Source organism: Lampetra planeri, chromosome 21 (assembly GCF_965212315.1).
Source record: "Lampetra planeri chromosome 21, kcLamPlan1.2.h2, whole genome shotgun sequence".
Lineage (NCBI taxonomy): Eukaryota > Metazoa > Chordata > Hyperoartia > Petromyzontiformes > Petromyzontidae > Lampetra > Lampetra planeri.
The window spans coordinates 12,324,451-12,347,806 of NC_136127.1; the positions used below are offsets into that span (position 1 = coordinate 12,324,451).

The 23,356-nt window shown below is 54.9% G+C and overlaps 1 protein-coding gene across 1 annotated transcript in view; it reads left to right on the forward strand.

Annotated features, from left to right (window-relative positions):
• Positions 1–23,356, forward strand: part of LOC144724705 (electroneutral sodium bicarbonate exchanger 1-like) — a 79,701-nt gene that overhangs the window by 18,231 nt on the left and 38,114 nt on the right. The window contains exons 2-3 of the mRNA XM_078604037.1: positions 8,224–8,305; positions 14,493–14,675. Of these exons, the coding sequence (XP_078460163.1) occupies positions 8,224–8,305; positions 14,493–14,675 (265 nt within the window). The remainder of the gene's footprint in view (positions 1–8,223; positions 8,306–14,492; positions 14,676–23,356) is intronic.

Below are 23,356 nucleotides of genomic sequence, written 5' to 3' on the forward strand. Positions count from 1 at the left end.
CGCTCCGTACATGGCCTCGTGTTTTGACAGTGACACGAGGCCATGCTCACACCGCCTGGGGATTGCGTGGGAGTGCGTGCGTGTGTGTGTTGTGTGTGCGTGTGCATGTGCGTGTGTGTTGCGTGTGTGTGTGCGTGTGTGTGTGTGTGCGTGTGCGTTTGTGTTGTGTGTGTGCATGTGTAGCGTTTAGCGCGCTGCGCTATGAACCCGGCGACACGGGTTCGATTCCCGCTCACGGCCAACACCAGTGACGATTATCTAAACCGGTCGCGGGCCTCCCCTCGGTCGACTCAGCATCAAATGAGTACCTGGTTCGGTGTGTAAACATTGCCACTAGGGAGACAAAGGCAGTCGGGCGTGGTGCTGGCCACCCACCCCCTCATGTACCATTCCGGCCTTCATAGGTGCTCGATAACAGTACTTGCCCCTACAGTCTGTTAAGGCTATTTCGGGGGATCTTTCATGTGTGAGACTGAACACTAAACGCACGTTCTCACATAGGCAAACCTGTCTGCGGACTTGGCGAATGCAGAACTAGCGCGCATCGCGAGGGGCTGTTTCAGAGGCCGTCTCTAGCGGTCTGCTTTTCAGGAGAGACCAACGCTGTCAACCGACGTGGATTCACGCACCTCGCTCGGAGCTCTCGGGTGCGCTGTCGGGTTGTCACCGCCTGCTGTTGGGCGTGAGGTCCGACGTTCCGCTCCACGTGCTGGGGAGCTTCTATCAGGAAATGAAATCCTAAGCAGTTGCGTGACTGAGAGGTTTTTATTTATTTATTACTTGTCAATAAACCATTGATTTGTAACGGATGGACACAGGAGGAGGTGGGGGGGAGGGGGAAATCTCATGGAAAAAGAAGTGTGTATCTACGTATGTTGAACTTCTTTAGCACCGTACGCAGGCAACCGTGCTAATCGGAGGCGCGTGCGTGTTGGGGTAGGAGGAGGGAGAGCCGGGAGAATATCTACCGCTCGGCAGGTTCCGTCGCAGGAGAATGGAGATCTGGGGAGAGAGATCGTGTGCAGATGGGGCTTGTGGGAAAGTCGTGGTGGTGGTGGTGGTGGGGCATCTGCCGGTCATCTCAGTAATCCCATAACACCTGAGCCCGTCCCCGTAACATCCTTCCAAAAACGACGCCTTCCAAAGTGCACCTAGCCTGGCACGAGCCCTGCGGTGACGTCTAGAGAATGGGGTCGGTAAGATGGCAGGTGTCCTGGCAAAGGAGCTTCACAGCTCATCGGATTCCTCCAGCACGAATCAATATTCTGCTTCTGTGAAACATGACGCTGTGGAGCGAGAAGACCAGTGCGATGGTGGGGTCGGTTGGACGGCCGTGGGGTGGAGGCTGCGGTGGGAGTCGCGTGGAGCGGCGGTCTCTGTACAACGGTGCTCGCGCCGCAGCACCCGGGGACGTTTCGCGTCTCGCTATCGGCGATATTTACTTAGCAGGGGGCCCTGCGGTAGCCTGTAACGCTACACCCCAAACGAACACATTGCATTTATTTAGCATCATCTTTCAGAGCCATTGCTGCCCCCCCCCCCCCACCAACTACTTATCGATGCGAACAACGAAATATGGCAACTGTAGAATGAGACAAATGCTGCTGCCACAGTTGGTGTAATTTGTTTTATGTTACCAGGTGAGGCCCATTGAGTGTTGCAGCTGGTCGTTGTGGAACAGCTCCGAGAGGGGTCACGATGGCCGTGTCGGCGACGCTCGTGCCCGGCCCCACGTGCCGTTGATTTTGTGGGTTCGAGTCCGTGCGTTTGGCAGCGGCTCGCGATTCTAAACTAAACGAAACTATTTTTATCTTACCAGGTAAGGCCCCATTGAGCTATGTAGCTCTTTTTCAACAGCGACTTGGCCACAGATGATAGCTGAACGAAGCGGCTTATTACGTGGAAATGTTTTGCAGCCAAATTTTCCAAACGCGTGACGTTGATTCAAAAATGTGGAGGAAAGAAATAAAATGTGGAGAAATAACCGGAGGACTCGCAGACGAATCTACGCGACCGCGGGGAGAGAGAGACACGCAAACTCCAAATATACAGGGGTCAGGGTCGGGCTCGAACCCACGACCTCCTTCCAACCAGGCGAGGTAGTTAACATCTTAACATCAAAGGTCACCGGCTCACTGAACTTGCTAATCCAGAGGTCACCGGGTCGAACTCCCGCCGTGGCAATCACCCCGGCCTCTGTCCACCCAGAAGTATGAAAGGGTAAGCTACAGGTCGCGTACGGTGGGGTAAAGTGTGGGTACCGCGTGGAAGAGGGGGCCACGTGGAGAGGGGCTCCCTAGAGCTCCCTCTAGTGGAGGCCCTTCCGCCGGCAGAGGAAGTCCGCAAGAAATTGCAGGGCTGCGCCCGAACCTTTTATTCAACGAGACGGAAGGTGGAGATAACGTCACCAATTTTTATGCAACCGCATGCTCACGGCTCTTGTGAATTTATTTCAAGTTTCAAGTTTCATTTATTAGGTATAGCCCTGTGAGCCATTCGGCTCTTGAATCGGGTGCAACCGCAACAAACAAAAAAACAAAAACATGAACAAGAAAACATCTTAGAGTGACTATGTGCAAACAGAAAATCCAAGAAAAGACAGCAAAATATTGCAGAAAAAGCACCGTACACCAGACCCCATTGTGTGCCCACCTGTGTGCAGGTAGCCATGCCCATTCGCTGGAGGAGTGGAGAGGAGTTCGAGTTTCACGCGTGTTTATTTGAGGCGTCACCCTCGGGAAATCTCTGTAGTGGGAAGGGAGGGAAGTGGGAAATGTTGATTCTGGCAATTTACAATGGAAGGTCACGATTTGATTCAATAATCTACTCCGTTACTGTGGTAGTAGTTGTGCTGCTGCTGCTGCGTGGAGAATCCGCCGCGGCTGCGTGCTAACTGCGATCCGGTCACACGCACAGCGACAGCGGGCGAGCGATCATCGCCAACAACATCGTCATCACAGGCCATGATCACTACACCACTTAACACGACATCTCAACACACCAGAGGTGGGACAAAGTCATTGTTATGCAAGTCCAAGTCGAGTCGCAAGTCATCAAATTCATGACTCGAGTCTGACTCGAGTCCAAGTCACATGACTCGAGTCCACATCTCATAGGTGGGACAAAGTCATTGTTATGCAAGTCCAAGTCGAGTCGCAAGTCATCAAATTCATGACTCGAGTCTGACTCGAGTCCAAGTCACATGACTCGAGTCCACACCTCTGCAACACACCACTCGACACACCACTCCACACGACATCTCACTACACCACTCACTACACCACACAACACACCACTCACTACACCACTCAACACACCACTCAACACGACATCCCAACACACCACTCGCTACACCACTCAACACGGCATCTCAACACTCCACTCAACACATCACTCCACACCCCACTCACTACACCACTCCACACACCACTCACTACACCACTCAACACACCACTCCACACGACATCTCACTACACCACTCAACACACCACTCACCACACAACTCCACACACCACTCAACACGGCATCTCAACACTCCACTCAACACATCACTCCACACCCCACTCACTACACCACTCCACACACCACTCACTACACCACTCAACACACCACTCCACACGACATCTCACTACACCACTCAACACACCACTCACCACACAACTCCACACACCACTCAACACGACATCTCACCACACCACTCAACACATCACTCCACACCCCACTCACTACACCACTCAACACACCACTCACCACACAACGCCACACACCACTCAACACGACATCTCACCACACCACTCAACACACCACTCACCACATAACTCAACACGCCACTCAACACACCACTCACTACACCACTCCACACACCACTCCACACACCACTCCACACACCACTCACCACACCACTCCACACGCCGTCGCTCTCTCTCGTGGTGGTCACGTGAGCCATTCAGCTCCTGGACACGAGCTGAGCTCTTGGATCCGTCCAGGGCCTGGGTTCGATTCCCGACTCGGGCGCCTCTCCACGTGGAGTGTGTGCCTGTGTGTGTGTGTGCGTGTGTGCGTGTGTGTGTGTGTGCCTGTGTGTGTGTGTGCGTGTGTGTGTGTGCGTGTGTGTGTGTGCCTGTGTGTGTGTGCGTGTGTGCGTGTGTGTGTGTGCCTGTGTGTGTGTGTGCGTGTGTGCCTGTGTGTGTGTGCGTGCGTGTGTTCTCTCGCCCTCTCCTCCTGATCTGGATGGGTTTCCTCCGGGTTCTCTGGTTTCATCCCATAGCTAAAAAATAGTACAATGTCACTGTCATTGGCCCAAACATCCCAACCCCGTGGATGTTAAAGATCCAGTGATGTCATTCAATAAGAGCAGGCCATAGTTTGCCGGCATCATGGTCCAGAATCAGAATATGCATTTATACTGGAGAAATCCGATGAGCTATAAAGCGTTTTCTTCTTCACAAATGTCCAGAAACTATTTACAGATGTTCAAATTTGGCAGACTTCAAAATTACCCCCCCCCCCCACACCGCACCCCCTCGACTGCAAAGACGCGGCAGAACCCTCCTGAAGAACGAGTCTCGACACTCGGCGCCCCTCTCTCCTGCTGTGCACGCGGGCGGAGTCGAGAATCAACAACACCGCCACGGGAGTGCGTGCGGGCGAGGTGGGGGGGGGCGTCAGCGCAACACACGAGTTGGTTGTTTGCGCTGCGAGAGATCAGCGATAAATCTTTACCGTCTTGTTAGTGCAGCCGGGGGGACGTGTGGGTGGGGGGGGCCGTGTGGGGGGGGGGGCCGTGTGGGTAGGGGGGGGCTTGTGGGTGGCGGGGCCGTGTGGGTGGGGGGGGAGGCGTGTGGGTGGGGGGGGGGCGTGTGGGTGGGGGGGGGGGGGCGTGTGGGTGGGGGGGGGGCGTGTGGGTGTGGGGGGGCGGTGTGGGGGGGGGGCCATGTGGGTGGGGGGGGGGGCTTGTGGGTGGGGGGGGCGTGGGAGTGGGGGTGGGCCGTGGGGGTGGGCCGTGGGGGTGGGGGGGGGCGTGCGAGTGGGGGGTGGGGGGGCGTGGGGGGGAGGGGCACGTGCTCGCCATGGCGCTTGTTAATTCTCTGTGACGGGGGGGGGCCCAGCGAGATGATGGCGGTGGTAACGAACCGCGCCCATTCCATGTTGAAGGTCACGTGGGGATTTATCTTCCCAAAGGCGGCGGTTGGTCGCCTCTCACCCTCCGCTCGCTGACGCGGATTCCGCGCGGCTTACGGCTGCTTTGTCAAATCCCTAAAAAGGAATAAAATATCTATATACCCACTGGACCCACAGGGTTTACATTCGATCTATAGACTTACATCGGACTGACAGAATTATGTAGAACCCATAGACTTAGGTAGGACCCATCAACTTACCTAGGAAAATGTTGACTTATATAGGACCACATAGACTTGCATAGGACCCAGACACTTGCATAGTGAAATATTGACTTACAACGAATCATATCGACTTACATAGAATCCAGACACTTAAAAGGCACTGCCAAACTCGCGTAGGTCTCAGACTTTTCTAGGACCACGTAGGCGTACGTAGAACAGCCTTACACGATGCTACGGACCTACATAGCAATCGTAGTCTCTGTCAGTCTGTCTCGGGTCACTGGGGTTCAAAGCACAGTGCTCGCTAACCACTCATCCAAGACCCACGACCTTTATATTCCGAATGGCATCATTCACTCTTAAATCCGAGTTGCATTGCAAAACGACGAGCATCACTCATCGAAACAGAACCAAAAAAAAATCCGGTTCATCTCGCGTTGTTTTTTCTTCCAGACAACCCACGAAGTGTTAGCGAATCCCATTGATTTATCGCGAGCATCTTTGGACGCCGCTCACTGTCGGCGGAGCAAAACCGCATTAGCGGTGCACAGAGCGTCCCCGCTGGAACAGCCCGGGCTGGGTAATGTCCTCCACTCGTTGTGGGGGCTCTAGGTGATGGGACCGCGCGATATGAAGCACCTCATGATCACCACTTCTCTCCGCGTCTCTCGCTCTCTCGGTGGGTGAGTGGGGGGGGGGGGCTCCGTGCGGCGAGATGCGGCGCTGTTACTGACATCAGTCTCGGAATGAGAATCGGGACTTCATTTCCCGTCGGCTAGAGGCCGTGGTGCTAAGAAGCTCTTGATCAAGGGCAACTCGGGCCGGCAGACAACATCAAATCATTCCACAATCACAGATTTACAACAACAACAATCACTGGATGATAATAGCAATTACGTTGTAAAATTACTTTCACACTTACAATGTACTGACTTTAATAATAGAGTCAGTTGAAATGAGGACAGAGATAGCAGAATGGAGATGCCGGGAGACGAAACGAGGTGGTTCAATCAGTGCTGTTGATGAATTCAGTGCTGTTGATACATTCAGCGCTATTGATCCAAATTGTGCGTGGAATCTGTGAATTGACAATCAGACGTAGATGTTTAGGATTGTCCGATGGTAATAAAAACAACAACAACAACAGGTCAGATAAATAGATAGCAGATCCAGGGGACACTCTCCTTGTCAATGAGAAGAGCCTTGCAGTGAAATGTCTTCTCAAGTTGCGCCGTCAGCAGCAGCAGCGCTTTGATTTCTCGCTGAATATGTTTTAGTTTTTTTATTTCTCTCCGCGTCGCTGCTACGTCTGGACTGGCGCTGGCTCGGTGGCACGAAACGCTTGGCTACGTACGGTGTGAAAGAAGTTCAACAAACATGCAACGTGGTGTGCCGAGTGCGGCCTTTTGTCCCCCTGGTCTTCGGTCGACTTTAAGAGGTGGCACGTGGCTTCTGGCAGCCACACCGCCACACGCAGTGGGAAAGATATGATGGATGTGATGAGTGTTGGAATAGATTCTGCACAAGACCCAGCTGAAATGAAACCCTGGTTGTCTGTAATGGGTTCAGTGCTGTCACTAGAAGCCGCTACATTCACTTAAATGTGTTCATTTTAAAAGAGCGTCGATTATTGTTGAATTGCAGAGCTGAATCTTGACTGCCCCATTGCACAGAGAGCCTTGAGAGGTGTCCCGTTCGACCCCCGCGAGATACGCGCAGCTCACAGTGGACGCGTACTGACTGGCCCGGCTGGAATGAAACTCTGGTTCGCACCTCTGGTTCGAAAGAGGGACAGAATTAATTAATTAATTAATTGGTGTGGAAGGAGGGGAGGAGAGCGGCCCGTGGAGACATGGACCCCCCCCTGCCCACCGCTCCGAACGCTAATCCGCGCCGACTCGGAACATCATGTTCCCGCACTCCGTCGCGAGAAGCGGTCCCTCCAAGCAGCAGCAGCAGCGAGCAACATTCGCTCCTCCGGGGCTGCACGCGCCACGGAGACGGTGACATTCACGCCGCCCGGCTCTCAAGAGACACCCCCCTCCTCCTCCATGCGACAGCGTCGAGGGGCTGCGGCGTGGCCCGGACGTGGCCCCCCTCCACTGGCTCGGCTGTAGCCTTGACCGAGTAGCCGAGTTCCATTTGTAAGCGTCAGCATCGGGCGAGGTAGGGTCGAGGAGTTTGGGGCGATACACTCGTTACCGCCTTGTTCAGATCGCGTGTCCCCTGCAGTTCGGAAGGCTGAAAACTACGACTAATATTACTTGACCACGTAAGGCCCACTGAGCGATGTATCTCTTTTATCAGAAGTGATCTGGCCACGAATGATAAGCTCAACGAAGTGGCTCATCGCGTGGAAATGTACAGCAAACCAAATAAATTAAACGCATGATGTCGATTCTAAATGTGGAGGGGACAACGGGAGGAACCGGAGAAAAATCCACGCGACCACGGGGAGAGCGACACGCAAACTCCGAATACACAGCAGCAGCAGCAGGCGTCAGGGTCGGGATCGAGCCCACGACCTCCTGTAGACCAGGCGAGGAAGTTAACATCACTGCCGTGGCGCCCCGCAGTGGAGTGTCTGTGTGCTCGTGTGTTGCGGGGAGCCAGCAGCCACGTGGTTAGCGCGCTGCGCTCTGCACCCGGCGACCCGAATTCGATTCCAGTTCACGGCCAACATCGATTACGAATATATAACCCGCTGTTTCGACTCGGTGAGATCGACAACAGCACGGGGGAGACAAAGGCGGCCGGGCGCCGTGTTTGGCCACACCGCGCCCCGGACTTCGAAGCTTCTCGCTCACGGCACTTTGCCCGTCAGTGCGGGGGGGGGATGTGGATCTTTGTCTTCTTTGTGTGTCCGCGTGTGTCTCAGAGGCCGGAGGAGGAGGCGGTGGTCGACAGGGGCGGCACTCGCTCCGTCCTCACCACCAACTTTGAGAAGGAGGAGCTCGAAGGTGAGCACGTCGCCGCGTCCACTCACTCACTCACTACGCACTCACTCACTCACGCACTACGCACTCACTCACTCACGCACTCACTCACTCACTACGCACTCACTTTGCGTGCGGTGCGTTTGAGACCGGACTCGGTTGGTCCATTCGCTTCCCCGGGCGGGCGGGCGGGCGGGCGGGGTTGTGGGCGGGGGGGGGGGCGGGGGGTCACGCACTGACGGGGAGCGAGACGTGAAAGCTGAACCCATTACCCCACACACACCCACACACCCACTCACACCGCAATGGTTTCATCCCAAACGCGTACGAATCGCTTCTCAAAATCGTCCTGGCGGCACGTCCCATCGCTCCATCCTACCAATGTTTACATGTGACCCAGCCCCCTCCAATCTGCTGAATTGATTATAATGATCCAGGTAGGGGAGGGAGGGGGGCTGAGGAAGCTCAGCTCCCTCCAGACCCCTCCCCCTGATACCCCCCCCCTCCTCCCAGACGCGACGTTGGCTGAGCTGTTAGGAGAATTGAGAGGCGCTGTGCATTACGCGCGAGTGTAACGTGAGTGTTTGATGAGTGACTGTGCTCTGTGCTCTGACAGGCGATGCCTTTACCGCTCCTCCTGTGTCGGCTAAGCGGCTTCCCTACACGCCGCTGCTGCCGCTGCTGCCGCTGCTGCCGCTGCTGCCGCTGCCGCCGCTGCTGCTGCTAAAGGCAACTTGCATAGCGCGCCGTCCAGTGCGCTCGCGTTATCGTCACAAGGTGCCGTTCGAACGAACGTAAACATCTCAAACGGCGCAATTGACAGGCGTTCAAGACAATGGGTGAAGGCGCAGCCCTGCAATTGCTCGCTCGCGTCACTGCCAACGGGAAAGGTCTCAGCCCGAGGTCGCCGTGGAGAGCCCCTCTCCAGAGGGTATTTGGCCTGCTCTTCCACGCTGGGCTGTGCGTCTTGGAAGCGGTCGGAGTACCCACGTTTTACCCCATCTATCGGCTCACTACGGTGTTACCATTTCTACCGCTGGCTGTACACAGAGGGCACCCCATTGCTGCAATTGCCGCACCGCGACTTGGAAGATATCTCAGCGGTAGTTCTGTGATGTCCGATTCCGTGGGCCACCGTCCAACAAGAAGAGTTAATCATTATCTGCGAGAGTTCAGAATGGAATTCCGACAACACAATCGGTAATTAAAGTGGTGATGCATAATTAGAGTTAAATAAAACATTAAGGGTTCGTGCGGTGTTGCCGAATTTGTCAAATTTTTGCGAAAATAAAAAAAATGTTCACGATTCCATCACTGGCAACGGAGTGACAGGCAGATGTGAGGCGCTCCAGCTGATGTGTCGAGTGTGAATGTGGCAAAGACATCACCGCAGAGAGATTATTAATAAACACAAGATAAGCATAACGGATAAGGAAGAGTTATACATTCTAGTCGTCTTGTGTGCTACAGAACTGTTTAATCAAGCTTCCAATGCACGAAAACTGCGCGCTCGTGACAATGTATCAGAGTTGCGCGTTTATAAGCAGGACTACGATAGGAGTCTTGCCATACAGTGCATAGCTATGAAGAAGGTGCATTGCCATAAACGTCACCTATTAAATATTTTTTACTTTAAGGCCACAGTGTTATTGACGAATGTGTTGGCTGTGGTCATGTCCTCAAACGCTAAGGAGTGCTTTCTTTGCACACGTGGTAAGAAACTGGATAAAACCCCATTCACGGGCCACTTTCCTGCCGGCAGTGACACGAGCGGGCAATTGCAGAGCTGTGCCTTTACCCTACCTGGAACCCGCCGGAGACAACTCGGCAGTTCCTATATTGGGGTCACTTGGGGTCATCCAGAGACTCGGCGCGCGCATGATTAGGGAATGGGTTCAGGTAAATAAGGTCACGAAAGGTCGCTTATGGAATTTACATAATTAAAAGGAGATTAGGCCACGGCGCGCTCGCGAGAGAGAGAGAAACAATTTTACGTTGAATATGAATCAATTTTGCATCAACGTTCATAAATAATAAACCTTCTTATTCTCATTTTGCACGGCGATTTAAGTACGCAAGCTCATAAGCCGCTGAATTCACGATTATCGTACAAATGTGACAATCATGCTGATGTCGAGTAAAGCAACATTTTTTCCCAGGTTTTTTTTCATTAAACATTATTAAATAGTTCACTGGTGTTAATTCTCATGATTGCGAAAAGTGAGATTTGTCGAACAAAGCCAATGATAAAGCACCCTGTCCCGCAGCGACAGTCAAATCTGATTATGGTCATTTCATGGGAAGTGAGAACGCCGATTGACGTTGCCCATTGTGCCGTTTGCACTTTAAACCGACTCCCGATCGTTCCGAGTCTTGGTTCGACCGCCCTTCCTCCCTCTCCCTCCCTCTCTCTCGTCGTGATGTTTGATTTGTGACGATCATTCTTGGACAGATTGACTTACTAGGCTCGGCCCGAGGTCTTCCGCCGCTCATTGCATCCCAACTGACCCTGTGTGTCTATGCGACCTTAGGCCAATCAGTTTCCAAGACAATGCACACATTAATATCAGAGCGCGTTTGTTCGCAATGTTTTGCCACGGGTACTGCGTGCGGTTAATGCAGACGTGTGATGCCTTGCAAAAGGTTTCTATTTGGGGTTTGGACATCTTAACGCCTCCCGATTTATTGCCAGAAAATGGTCGAACATGTTCTCATCCTGCGTGGCCCGAAGGAGGCCGGGTGGCTCAGAGGATCGGAGCGCAGAAGCGGCGCTGCTCCTGCTGCGAATGTTGCGTCTGAACCCAGGTGGCCAGCCTCTTGTGGTTTAACTCGGGGGGGGGGGGGGGGGTTCTCAGCAGTAGTGAGTTAGTGGTCTCCAGCCTGGTCACCAATGACTACACCGCAAACAAAAGCATCGCGTTACATTTGGCTCTGCGCTTAATTTGGCGACATTCCAGCTCTGGGCATGAAAAGTCGCATGCCGGAGTGATTGCGATGCGAAGGGACGCGACTCCGCTCAAGACGTAGCGATGCGTTGCCCCCCCCCACCTCTCCCTCTCTCTCTTGCGAGCGCCAGAGGGCACTCGCAAGGACACCTCTGACACCGAGGGTTGCACTGCTCCGTGAGACTTCCAAATGGATTCTTCGTCTCATGCTCGAGTTGTAAGTTGATTTTTTTTGTTTGAAACCCCGGTGAGAACTTGCGAGAGACCAGGATAGAGTCTCATTGGCAAGCGTGACCTGGATTGGCAATAGCACAATCAGAACAGCATTGCAGAACGAGACAGGAAACAACCACCTGATCGCCTGCTCTCTTTCTCTCATTATTTATTCTGTTTGTTTTTGTTGTTGTTTGTTGTTGTCGTCGTCATTCAGAATGGGTGCATTATTTTTCAATCGTCGTTTCGCCGGGGCTCGGAACGGCCGCACACACAGAGGCGCCGGCCCCGTTGACCTTTCGAGCGACCCCGCGCCGCGGGTTGATGCCCCGCAAATACCGAGCGCCCTTGGGCACCGGGCCACTCCCCCGAGCCCGGGGCCCGACATTTGGTTACCCGGCGAAAGCGACTCGTGCCCTCACCCCCCCCACCCACCCCGCAGTGACTCGGCTGAATGCCGCCACCTCTCACACGGCCACTGTTAATTTGGTTGCCTTTTATACCCCCCCCCCGCTACCCCCCAATCCACCCCCACCCCCGCCCCAACCGCCCCTGGCCCCACAACTACAAAGAGAGAGAAATGATTCTGTGCCGTCGTGCGGCAGCAACGCACACACGGCCAACCCCCCCACCACCACCACACCACGAGGGCTTGACTTGCCGGGGACGGTTAGCGCCGCCACTCGATGCGGCGGTGCGGGGGGGGGGGGTGACTCAGCCCATCATTCTTCCAGGGTCGATACAACTTCAATTCGACTGCCACTCAATGGGGATATCAGCAGTGGCTGCAGGGCTATAGATAGTCAGAATCACAATATTTATTTATAACTGGAGGAATCCGACGAGTTATACATCTCTTTTTGACAGATGTCCAGCAGGCTCACCCCCCGCCATAGGAATGTCAAATTTCCACCACTGGCTCAGCAGGGCTGCAAACCGGAGTTGAGCACCAATGCCTCAACGCTCATTGACTCTGTCCATGTTGTTAATCGCAATGCAACCCAGGGGTGCTGAGGTCCCGTCTGCTGCCCGCCAGGGAGAGTGGCGGCTGGGCGATGGGTGGGTGGGGGGGCGATGGGTGGGTGGGGGGGCGATGGGTGGGTGGGCAATGGGTGGGTGGGTGGGGGGGGCGATGGGTGGGTGGGGGGTCGATGGGTGGGTGGGGGGGCAATGGGTGGGTGGGTGGGGGGGCGATGGGTGGGTGGGGGGTCGATGGGTGGGTGGGCAATGGGTGGGTGGGGGGGCGATGGGTGGGTGGGGGGTCGATGGGTGGGTGGGGGGGCAATGGGTGGGTGGGTGGGGGGGCGATGGGTGGGTGGGGGGTCGATGGGTGGGTGGGCAATGGGTGGGTGGGCAATGGGTGGGTGGGCAATGGGTGGGTGGGCAATGGGTGGGTGGACAATGGGGGGGGCGGTGGGTGGGTGGGCGATGGGTGGGTGGGGGGACGATGGGTGGGTGGGTGGGGGGGCGATGGGTGGGTGGGTGCGAGGACGAACGCCGCCTAAGTCGACTCAGCCTCAAATGAGTACCTAAGTGCTGCGTGTAAAAACGTCGCCACTGGGGAGACGAAGGCGGTCGGGTGTGGTGCTGGCCACCCACCCCCTCGTGTAACCGTGCCGGCCTTCATAGGTGCTCGCTTAACAGCACTTGCTTACAGCACTTTTCGTAACGGTCTGTCAAGGCTACGCGGGGGAGGGGGGGGGTCTTTGTGTTTGCAGTGAGCGCGGTGCGCGTGCTCCCTCTGCTGGGCTGGAGCGTGGGGAGCTCCACGTGGCGGGGTTCGGGTTTGCCGTCAGCTCCACGCTGAGCCAGCAACGCTGAGGCCCTGAGTTCGAATCCCGGGTTTCAGCCACTGCCTGTCATTAAACCGGGGTTTCTCGAGTGCAGCTAATGGCTTCAGCCTGGTTCCAGTCGGCTGCACAAGTTCAACCATTAAATTAAGTTCTGCACTTAATTTGGATTAACTTCAGTTAAGGGCCGTCCATAAATGACGTCACGTGGGAGAAATGTGACGTCACATAAACATGCGCAACTTTAAATAAATATGGAATTGTTATAACAACACTAATTGTTATAACAACACTCCTACAACATCAGAGTGCAGCGCCACATTAAATACGCACAACAATGACAATAGTTTAAAGCGATTTGAAGCATGTTTTATTTTCTAAATGGAAATATGGTTTTGGGGGGGGGGGGGCAGAGCTTCGTGACGTCATATTTGAGGGGGGGTCTGACTTTTTGTGACGCCGTGTGACGAGGGGGGGGGGGGGTCAAAAATCGTCCAAAATTGCGTGACGTCATTTATGGACAGCCCCTTATAGAAATTACAAATGTTGGTTTGATGTCAAGCGACCAGCAATACTCTCATATGGCGGAGCGGGTGGGAAGATGCTGCCGTCTGCCGTGTGTGGACCAGAGGTGAATTGAAAAAGAGATCTGAGAAGTAGCTCTGGCATATCCGCTTCCGTGGACCGTTCTCTCACACGATCGGTGGCACTGCGAGAGATCTAATCGGATATTTCATCTCAGGGGCACGGCGCACATCGCACGATTCGGACAAAACTTGGGGTAGGGGATATTTAGAAGATAAAAAAGGAATGCATCATACTGCAATGGCAGAAAAAAGTTTTGCTGGCTGGCTGATGGGAGGGAGGAAATGCTGGAAGGATGGTCACGTGCAAAGGACGTGCGAGCTGCTTGTTTAAATTGAAAACTAATTTCTTTAAGTGCTGCCTTTTGTGTTTAGTTTGTTGTCTTTCCCCCGCACCTCCGAGTAGCACGGTTGGCTACGTACGGTGCGAAAGAAGTTCAACATATGTCGGTGGATATTTATTTAAAAACTAAAAATATATGTATTTTTTGCACGCGAATTTCACGTAAATGTCAGAAGGCATTGCGGTGCATGTGCGATCGGCAAGTGAATGAGTGTGTGCGCCGTGCCGGCCTTAAAATCGGTCAATTCGCGCACAGCACTTCCCCCCCAACGGCTACACGGGGGACCTTTGTTGTTGTTGTTTGTTTTTGTTGTTTGTTGTTGTTGTGCTGTGCAGCCCACCGCGCCATCTACGTGGGCGTCCACGTGCCGCTGGGCCACCGCAGCCACCGGCGTCACCACCGGCGCGGCCACCGCCACCACCGGCGCCGCGAGAAGGGGAAGGACGCGGCCGCCGAGGGGGACGAGGAGGAGGAGGCGCAGAGCTTCGTGGGCCGCGAGGGTGAGCGGTGGAGCTGGGGTGGGGGGGGGTGTGTGGGGGTGTGGGGGTGTGTGGGGGAGTGTATGGGGAGGGTGTGGGGGTGTGCGGGGGGAGGGTGTGTGGTGGTGTGGGGGGGTGTGTGGGGAGGGTGTATGGGGAGGGTGTGGGGAGGTGTGGGGGGGTGGGTGGTGGGGGGGGGTGTGGGGGGGGGGTGGCGGAGGGTGTGGGGAGGGTGGGTGGGGGTGTGTGTGGGTGGGGGGAGTGTGGGGGGGTGTGTGGGGGTGTGGGTGGGGGGAGTGTGGGGGGGTGTGGGTGTGGGGAGGGTGGTGGGTGGGGGAGCGGTAGTGTCGTGGTTAGTACTCTGCGCTACGAGCGCGATCACCCGAGTTCGATTCCCGCTCACGGCAAACATCGGTGACGATTATCTGAACCGGTCCAGGGCCTCCCCTAAGTGGACTCGGCCTCAAATGAGTACCCGGTGCGATGTGTAAACACCGCTAAAAGGGAGACAAAGGTGGCTGGGCGTGGTGTTGGCCACCCACTCCTTCGTGTGCCCTTCCAGCCTTCATAGGTGCTCGCTAGCAGCACTTGCCCCAACAGCCTGTTAAGGCTACACGGGGGATCTTTGTCTTCGAGGAGCGAGGGTGTGCGAGGGTTGGGGTGCCGGTGTGACCATGGATATATATGATGGATGGGTCACGACTCGCAATCATAAAAAAATGATATAAAACATTCTAGGAGAGCCACGCTGAGTCGTGTGACTCTTTCAGGAGGTTCCTGCTGCTGCTGCATTTTATTTATTTAGTTTAAGATGTGTTCAGCCAATTAACGACGAGTTTACACTGCACGTGGGAGGAAACTGGAGCACCTGGAAGAAAAAAACCCCACGCCTCGTTCAAGGGGGCAACGCCTTATCCCCGTTACAGATGGGAGAGGTGGAATCCACATGAGTTGCTTTACCGCGTTCGCCAGGAGAACCAGAGGGACGGCCTCTCGCTTGACGCCCACAGGGGGGAGTTTGGCAGGAAGCGAGTGGTGATCCAGCAGCAACCCTCAATGCCGCTGCCTCCACAGTGCCGAATTGCAGGCGGCCACGTGGGATGTAGCCACCACGTCACGGCCACGTGTCGGGAGCTGAATCATTTCCCGACGAAGCCGCCAGCACGTGCGGCAACAACAACAACGACAACAACAACAACAAGTCCGACGTCGTGCCGAACGGTACGCGGCAGGACCCGAAAACCCTCCGTAGATCTGTGAAACACAACACACCCAAGAGATCTGTGGAACACAACGCACACCGTAGATCCGTGTAACACAACACACAGCAGAGATCTGTGTAACACAACACACAGATCTGTGGAACACAACACACATCAGAGATCTGTGCAACACAACACGCATCGTGGCCTGTGCAGCAGTCACTCTGAGGCCGTTCTCCCGTCACTGCCCCTCCACGCTCGTGCCATTGTCGCCCCCTGCTGTGGCTGTCGCTGTTGGGGCGGCTCGGAGGGGATGTGAATCTGCGAGTGCGTGAGAGCGAGAGAGAGAGATCTTGAGTGGGGAGCGGTGGTGCAGTGGTTAGCGCTACGCTGCGCTCCGAACCCGGCGACCCGAGTTCGATTCGCACTCACGGCCAAAACCGGGGACGATTATCGGAACCGGTCCTGGGCCTCCACTAGGTCGACTCAGCCTCAAAGAAGTATCTGGTGTGATGTGCAAACATCGCCACTGGGGATACAAAGGCGGCCGGGCGTGGTACCGGCCACCTACCCCCTCGTGTGCCGTGTCGGCTTTCATAGGTGCTGGCTAACAGCACTTACCCCAAATAGCCCGTTGAAGGCTACACGGGGGATCTTTGTCATTTTAACGAAATCACAGCGTGCTGACACCGTCGAGATTTCGCCGGATGCATCTCACGGTCACCAAGAACAACATCATCGCTCTGGCCTGTGACCTCCTGCCAGCGGGCCTCGAAGTGCACCTAGCCTGCCACAAGTGCCATGGGGGGGGGGGGTTCGATGCTGTTTAGTTTTGAGTGGCTGCTGCTGCTGTTGTTGTTGTTGTGTTCATGGGGAGCAGTGATGCAGTGGTTTGTTTACTCGGCGATGGAACCGTCAACTTAAGTTCGATTCCCGGTCGGAGACATCATCAGTCGCAGGGGTGGAGGATGAGGAGGGGGTGGGCGGAGGAGGGGGACAGAGGGGGGAGGGGGAAGGGGTAGGAGGGTGGGAGGGGTCGGAGGGGGGATACAGAGGGTAGGAGCGGGGGGTAGGAGGAGGGGGAGGGGTAGGAGGGGGAGAGGAGTAGGAGGGGGAGAGGAGTAGGAGGGGGGTACAGAGGGTAGGAGGGGGGGTCGGAGGGGGAGGGGTCGGAGGTGGGGTACAGAGGGTAGGAGGGGTAGGAGGGGGGGTACAGAGGGTAGGAGGGGTAGGAGGGGGGGTACAGAGGGTAGGAGGGGGGGTCGGAGGGGGAGGGGTCGGAGGTGGGGTACAGAGGGTAGGAGGGGTAGGAGGGGGGGTACAGAGGGTAGGAGGGGTAGGAGGGGGGGAATCGGGTGATGAGGAGCGGGGCGGGGGAAGTGGAGGAGAGTCTGGAGGAGGGGGTGAGGAGGTGATGAGGAGGGGGGGAGATGATGGGGAAGGCAGATGAGGGGGAAGAGTGATGAGCAGGGAGACGGTGAGTGTGTGGATGAGTGAGTGGCTCTGTGTGAGTGAGTGTGATAGACGTGGTGAGCGAGTAGGAGTGGGGGTGTGTGAGTAGTAATGAGATGGTGAGTGAGTGTCTCTGTGTGTGTGTCTGTGTATCTCTGTGTGTCTCTGTGTGTGAGTGTCTCTGTGTGTCTGTCTCTGTGTGAGTGTCTCTGTGTGAGTGTCTCTGTGTGTGTGTATCTGTGTGTGAGTGTCTCTGTGTGTGCGCGTCTCTGTGTGTGCGAGTGTCTGTGCGTGAGTGTCTCTGTGTGTGAGTGTGTCTGTGCGTGAGTGTCTCTGTGTGAGTATCTCTGTGTGAGTGTGTGTCTCTCTGTGTGAGTGTCTCTGTGTGAGAGTGTCTGTGTGTGAGTGTCTGTGTGTGAGTGTCTGTCTGTGAGTGTCTCTGTGTGTGAGTGTCTGTGTGTGTGTGAGTGTCTGTGTGTGTGTGAGTGTCTCTGTGTGAGTGAGTGTCTCTGTGTGAGTGTCTCTGTGTGTGTGTCTCTGTGTGAGAGTGTCTCTGTGTGAGTGAGTGTCTCTGTGTGTGAGTGTCTCTGTGTGAGTGTCTCTGTGTGAGTGAGTGTCTCTGTGTGAGTGTCTCTGTGTGAGTGTCTCTGTGTGAGTGTCTCTGTGTGTGAGAGTGTCTCTGTGTGTGAGAGTGTCTCTGTGTGTGAGTGTCTCTGTGTGAGTGTCTCTGTGTGAGAGTGTCTGTGTGAGTGTCTCTGTGTGAGTGTCTCTGTGTGTGTGTCTCTGTGTGTGAGAGTGTCTCTGTGTGTGTGTGTGTCTCTGTGTGTGTGTGTGTCTCTGTGTGTGTGAGTGTCTCTGTGTGAGTGTCTCTGTGTGAGAGTGTCTGTGTGAGTGTCTCTGTGTGTGTGTCTCTGTGTGTGAGAGTGTCTCTGTGTGTGAGAGTGTCTCTGTGTGTGTGAGTGTCTTTGTGTGAGTGTCTCTGTGTGTGAGTGTCTCTGTGTGAGTGTCTCTGTGTGAGTGTCTCTGTGTGAGTGTCTCTGTGTGAGTGTGTGTCTCTCTGTGTGAGTGTCTCTGTGTGAGAGTGTCTGTGTGTGAGTGTCTGTGTGTGAGTGTCTCTGTGTGTGAGTGTCTGTGTGTGTGTGTCTGTGTGTGTGAGTGTCTCTGTATGAGTGTCTCTGTGTGAGTGAGTGTCTCTGTGTGTGTGTCTCTGTGTGTGAGAGTGTCTCTGTGTGTGTGAGTGTCTCTGTGTGTGTGTGTCTCTGTGTGAGTGTCTCTGTGTGTGTGTCTCTGTGTGAGTGAGTGTCTCTGTGTGTGTCTCTGTGTGTGAGAGTGTCTCTGTGTGTGTGAGTGTCTCTGTGTGAGTGTCTCTGTGTGAGTGTCTCTGTGTGTGTGTCTCTGTGTGAGTGAGTGTCTCTGTGTGTGTGTCTCGGTGTGTGAGAGTGTCTCTGTGTGTGTGTCTCTGTGTGTGAGAGTGTCTCTGTGTGAGTGTCTCTGTGTGTGTGAGTGTCTCTGTGTGAGTGTCTCTGTGTGTGTGAGTGTCTATGTGTGTGAGTGTCTGTGTGTGTGTGTCTGTGTGTGTGTGAGTGTCTCTGTGTGAGTGAGTGTCTCTGTGTGAGTGTCTCTGTATGAGTGTCTCTGTGTGAGTGTCTCTGTGTGTGTGTCTCTGTGTGAGTGAGTGTCTCTGTGTGTGTGTCTCTGTGTGTGAGAGTGTCTCTGTGTGTGTGAGTGTCTCTGTGTGTGTGAGTGTCTCTGTGTGAGTGTCTCTGTGTGTGTGTCTCTGTGTGAGTGAGTGTCTCTGTGTGTGTGTCTCTGTGTGTGAGAGTGTCTCTGTGTGAGTGTCTCTGTGTGAGTGTCTCTGTGTGAGTGTCTCTGTGTGAGTGTCTCTGTGTGAGTGTCTCTGTGTGAGTGTCTCTGTGTGAGTGTCTCTGTGTGAGTGTCTCTGTGTGTGTGTCTCTGTGTGAGTGAGTGTCTCTGTGTGTGTGTCTCTGTGTGTGAGAGTGTCTCTGTGTGTGTGTCTCTGTGTGTGAGAGTGTCTCTGTGTGAGTGTCTCTGTGTGTGTGAGTGTCTCTGTGTGAGTGTCTCTGTGTGTGTGAGTGTCTCTGTGTGAGTGTCTCTGTGTGTGTGAGTGTCTCTGCGTGTGAGTGTCTCTGTGTGAGTGTCTCTGTGTGAGTGTCTCTGTGTGTGTGTCTCCGTGCGAGTGTCTCTGTGTGTGTGTCTCTGTGTGTGTGTGTGAGTCTCTGTGTGTCTCTGTGTGAGTGTCTCTGTGTGAGTGTCTCTGTGTGGGGAGCGGTAGTGTAGCGGTTAGCGCACTGCGCTATGAACCTGGCGACCCGGGTTCGATTCTCGCTCACGGCTAACACCAGTGACGATTATCTGAACCGGTCCTGGGCCTCCCCTAGGTCGACTCAGCCTTAAATGAGTACCTGGTGCGGTGTGTAAACATCGCCACTGGGGAGACAAAGGCGGTCGGGCGTGGTGCTGGCCACCCACCCCCTCGTGTACCGTTCCGGCCTTCATAGGTGCTCGCTAACAGCACTTGCCCCTACAGTCTGTTAAGGCTATACGGGGGATCTTTATCTTTGTCTCTGTGTGAGTGTCTCTGTGTGAGTGTCTCTGTGTGAGTATCTCTGTGTGTGTGTGTGTTTCTGTGTGAGTGAGTCGTAATGAGGTGGTGAGTGAGTGCCACGCCCGAGGGCTTCCCAGCATCGCCCCACGCAGTCGGAGCATCTTCACGCTTTCGATTCAAATCCACCAATTCAAAGGCGAATCAATCCCCAAGCGAAGCTCAACGAGAGAGGCGCGATGAGCCGAGACATCTCAGTCGGAGCCGCCACACATCCCAGGGACAAATCCGCACGACCAATGATCAGGCCCCGAGTCCTCCGGGCAGGTGCGCTCAGCGGAAGACGCACGCGGCGACTAATTGGTTCTTCCCCCCTTCCTGTTGTCACGTGCCGTGCAGGTGGCGCTCACAATTAATTCGCGTGCGGGCGGCACGGCGCTGGTTGCTAGGGGGAACCTTTTTTTTATATTTGTGCCATTGAGCCATGGAAACCACAGGAGCCGGTAAGTCGGGGAACACGAGCGAGCACAGACGACGTTTCGCGTCCCCCCCCCCACAGCCCGCACCCGCAGGCGGAGTCGCACCTCCTCCTCCTCGGCGCGGTGCGTACGGGCAGTTGCGGTGGCGGCGGCGTTGGCTGGCGGTTGGTGGTGGTGGTTGTTGTTGTTGTTGAACTTCTTTCGCACCGTACGTATAGCCAACCGTGCTAATCGGAAGTGCGGTTGGTGGTGGGGGTGCTGGCGGCTGGTGGTGGACAGGGGAAGAGGTGGTGGCGGTGATTGGTGGCGGTTGTCGTGGTTAGTGAGTGGTGGTGGTTGTAGTGGTTAGTGAGTGGTGGTGGTGGTTGTAGTGGTTAGTGAGTGGTGGTGGTGGTTGTAGTAATTAGTGAGTGGTGGTGGTGGTTGTAGTGGTTAGTGAGTGGTGGTGGTGGTTGTAGTGGTTAGTGAGTGGTGGTGGTTGTAGTAGTTAGTGAGTGGTGGTGGTTGTAGTAGTTAGTGAGTGGTGGTGGTGGTTGTAGTGGTTGGTGAGTGGTGGTGGTGGTTGTAGTGATTGGTGATTGGAGGTGGTTGTAGTGGTTAGTGATTGGTGGTTGTAGTGGTTAGTGAGTGGTGGTGGTGGTTGTAGTGGTTGGTGATTGGAAGTGGTTGTAGTGGTTGGTGAGTGGTGGTGGTTGTAGTGGTTGGTGATTGGAAGTGGTTGTAGTGGTTGGTGAGTGGTGGTGGTTGTAGTGGTTGGTGAGTGGTGGTGGTGGTGGTGGTTGTAGTGGTTAGTGAGTGGTGGTGGTTGTAGTGGTTAGTGATTGGTGGTGGATGTAGTGGTTAGTGAGTGGTGGTGGTTGTAGTGGTTAGTGATTGGTGGTGGTGGTTGTAGTGGTTGGTGAGTGGTGGTGGTTGTAGTGGTTAGGGAGTGGTGGTGGTTGTAGTGGTTGGTGAGTGGTGGTGGTTGTAGTGGTTGGTGAGTGGTGGTAGTTGTGGTGGTTGTAGTGGTTGGTGAGTGGTGGTGGTTGTAGTGGTTGGTGAGTGGTGGTGGTTGTGGTGGTTGGTGAGTGGTGGTGGTTGTAGTGGTTGGTGAGTGGTGGTGGTTGTAGTGGTTGGTGAGTGGTGGTGGTTGTGGTGCTTGTAGTGGTTGGTGACTGGTGGTGGTTGTAGTGGTTGGTGAGTAGTGGTGGTTGTAGTGGTTGAGTGGTAGTGGTTGTAGTGGTTGAGTGGTGGTGGTTGGTGAGTGGTGGTGGTTGTGGTGGTTGTAGTGGTTGGTGAGTGGTGGTGGTTGTGGTGGTTGTAGTGGTTGGTGAGTGGTGGTGGTTGTAGTGGTTGGTGAGTGGTGGTGGTGGTTGTAGTGGTTGGTGAGTGGTGGTGGTTGTGGTGGTTGTAGTGGTTGGTGAGTGGTGGTGGTTGTGGTGGTTGTAGTGGTTAGGGAGTGGTGGTGGTTGTAGTGGTTGGTGAGTGGTGGTGGTTGTAGTGGTTGGTGAGTGGTGGTGGTTGTAGTGGTTGGTGAGTGGTGGTGGTTGTGGTGGTTGTAGTGGTTGGTGAGTGGTGGTGGTTGTAGTGGTTGGTGAGTGGTGGTGGTTGTGGTGGTTGGTGAGTGGTGGTGGTTGTAGTGGTTGTAGTGGTTGGTGAGTGGTGGTGGTTGTAGTGGTTGGTGAGTGGTGGTGGTTGTGGTGGTTGGTGAGTGGTGGTGGTTGTAGTGGTTGTAGTGGTTGGTGAGTGGTGGTGGTTGTAGTGGTTGGTGAGTGGTGGTGGTGGTGGTGGTTGTAGTGGTTGGTGAGTGGTGGTGGTTGTAGTGGTTGGTGAGTGGTGGTGGTTGTGGTGGTTGTAGTGGTTGGTGAGTGGTGGTGGTTGTGGTGGTTGTAGTGGTTGGTGAGTGGTGGTGGTTGTGGTGGTTGTAGTGGTTGGTGAGTGGTGGTGGTTGTGGTGGTTGTAGTGGTTGGTGAGTGGTGGTGGTTGTAGTGGTTAGGGAGTGGTGGTGGTTGTAGTGGTTGGTGAGTGGTGGTGGTTGTAGTGGTTGGTGAGTGGTGGTGGTTGTAGTGGTTGGTGAGTGGTGGTGGTTGTGGTGGTTGTAGTGGTTGGTGAGTGGTGGTGGTTGTAGTGGTTGGTGAGTGGTGGTGGCTGTAGTGGTTGTAGTGGTTGGTGAGTGGTGGTGGTTGTGGTGGTTGTAGTGGTTGGTGAGTGGTGGTGGTTGTGGTGGTTGTAGTGGTTGGTGAGTGGTGGTGGTTGTAGTGGTTGGTGAGTGGTGGTGGTTGTGGTGGTTGTAGTGGTTGGTGAGTGGTGGTGGTTGTGGTGGTTGTAGTGGTTGGTGAGTGGTGGTGGTTGTGGTGGTTGTAGTGGTTGGTGAGTGGTGGTGGTTGTAGTGGTTGGTGAGTGGTGGTGGTTGTGGTGGTTGTAGTGGTTGGTGAGTGGTGGTGGTGGTGGCGGTGTGGAGCAGGAGGTGTTGTGGATGCCTCCTGCCCCCGTCGCCCTGCCTCTCAAAGCGGAGCCGCTGGGTAGTGGGGGGCTGATCCGTGGGGGGCCCTAAGCCGAAATTACTTTTTGGGGGTCCCCCTTTCCGTTTATAACGTGCTGTGTGTGTACTGCTGTGTGTGTACTGCCGTGCGTGTGTACTGGTGTGTGTGCATGTGTACTGGTGTGTGTGTGTGTATGTGTACTGGTGTGTGTGTACTGCCGTGCGTGTGTACTGGTGTGTGTGTGCATGTGTACTGGTGTGTGTGTACTGCTGTGTGATGTCGTGCGTGTACTGCTGTGGGTGTACTGGTGCGTATGTACTTGTGTGTGTGTGTGTACTGGTGTGGGTGTAATGAGCGGCTCCGGTTTGACAGCAGTGGTTTCACTCCGAATCAGTCGAGCGGCAATATATTTTCATCGGTTGCGTAACGCTGTGTGGAAGCTACCTGGTCTGTCGCTCCGCACGAAGCTTCAGGTCTTCTCGGCCACAGTCATTCCCTCCCTTCTCTACGCTTGCTAAACGTGGACCCCCCTAATCGAGCATCTTCGCCGGTTGGAAACATT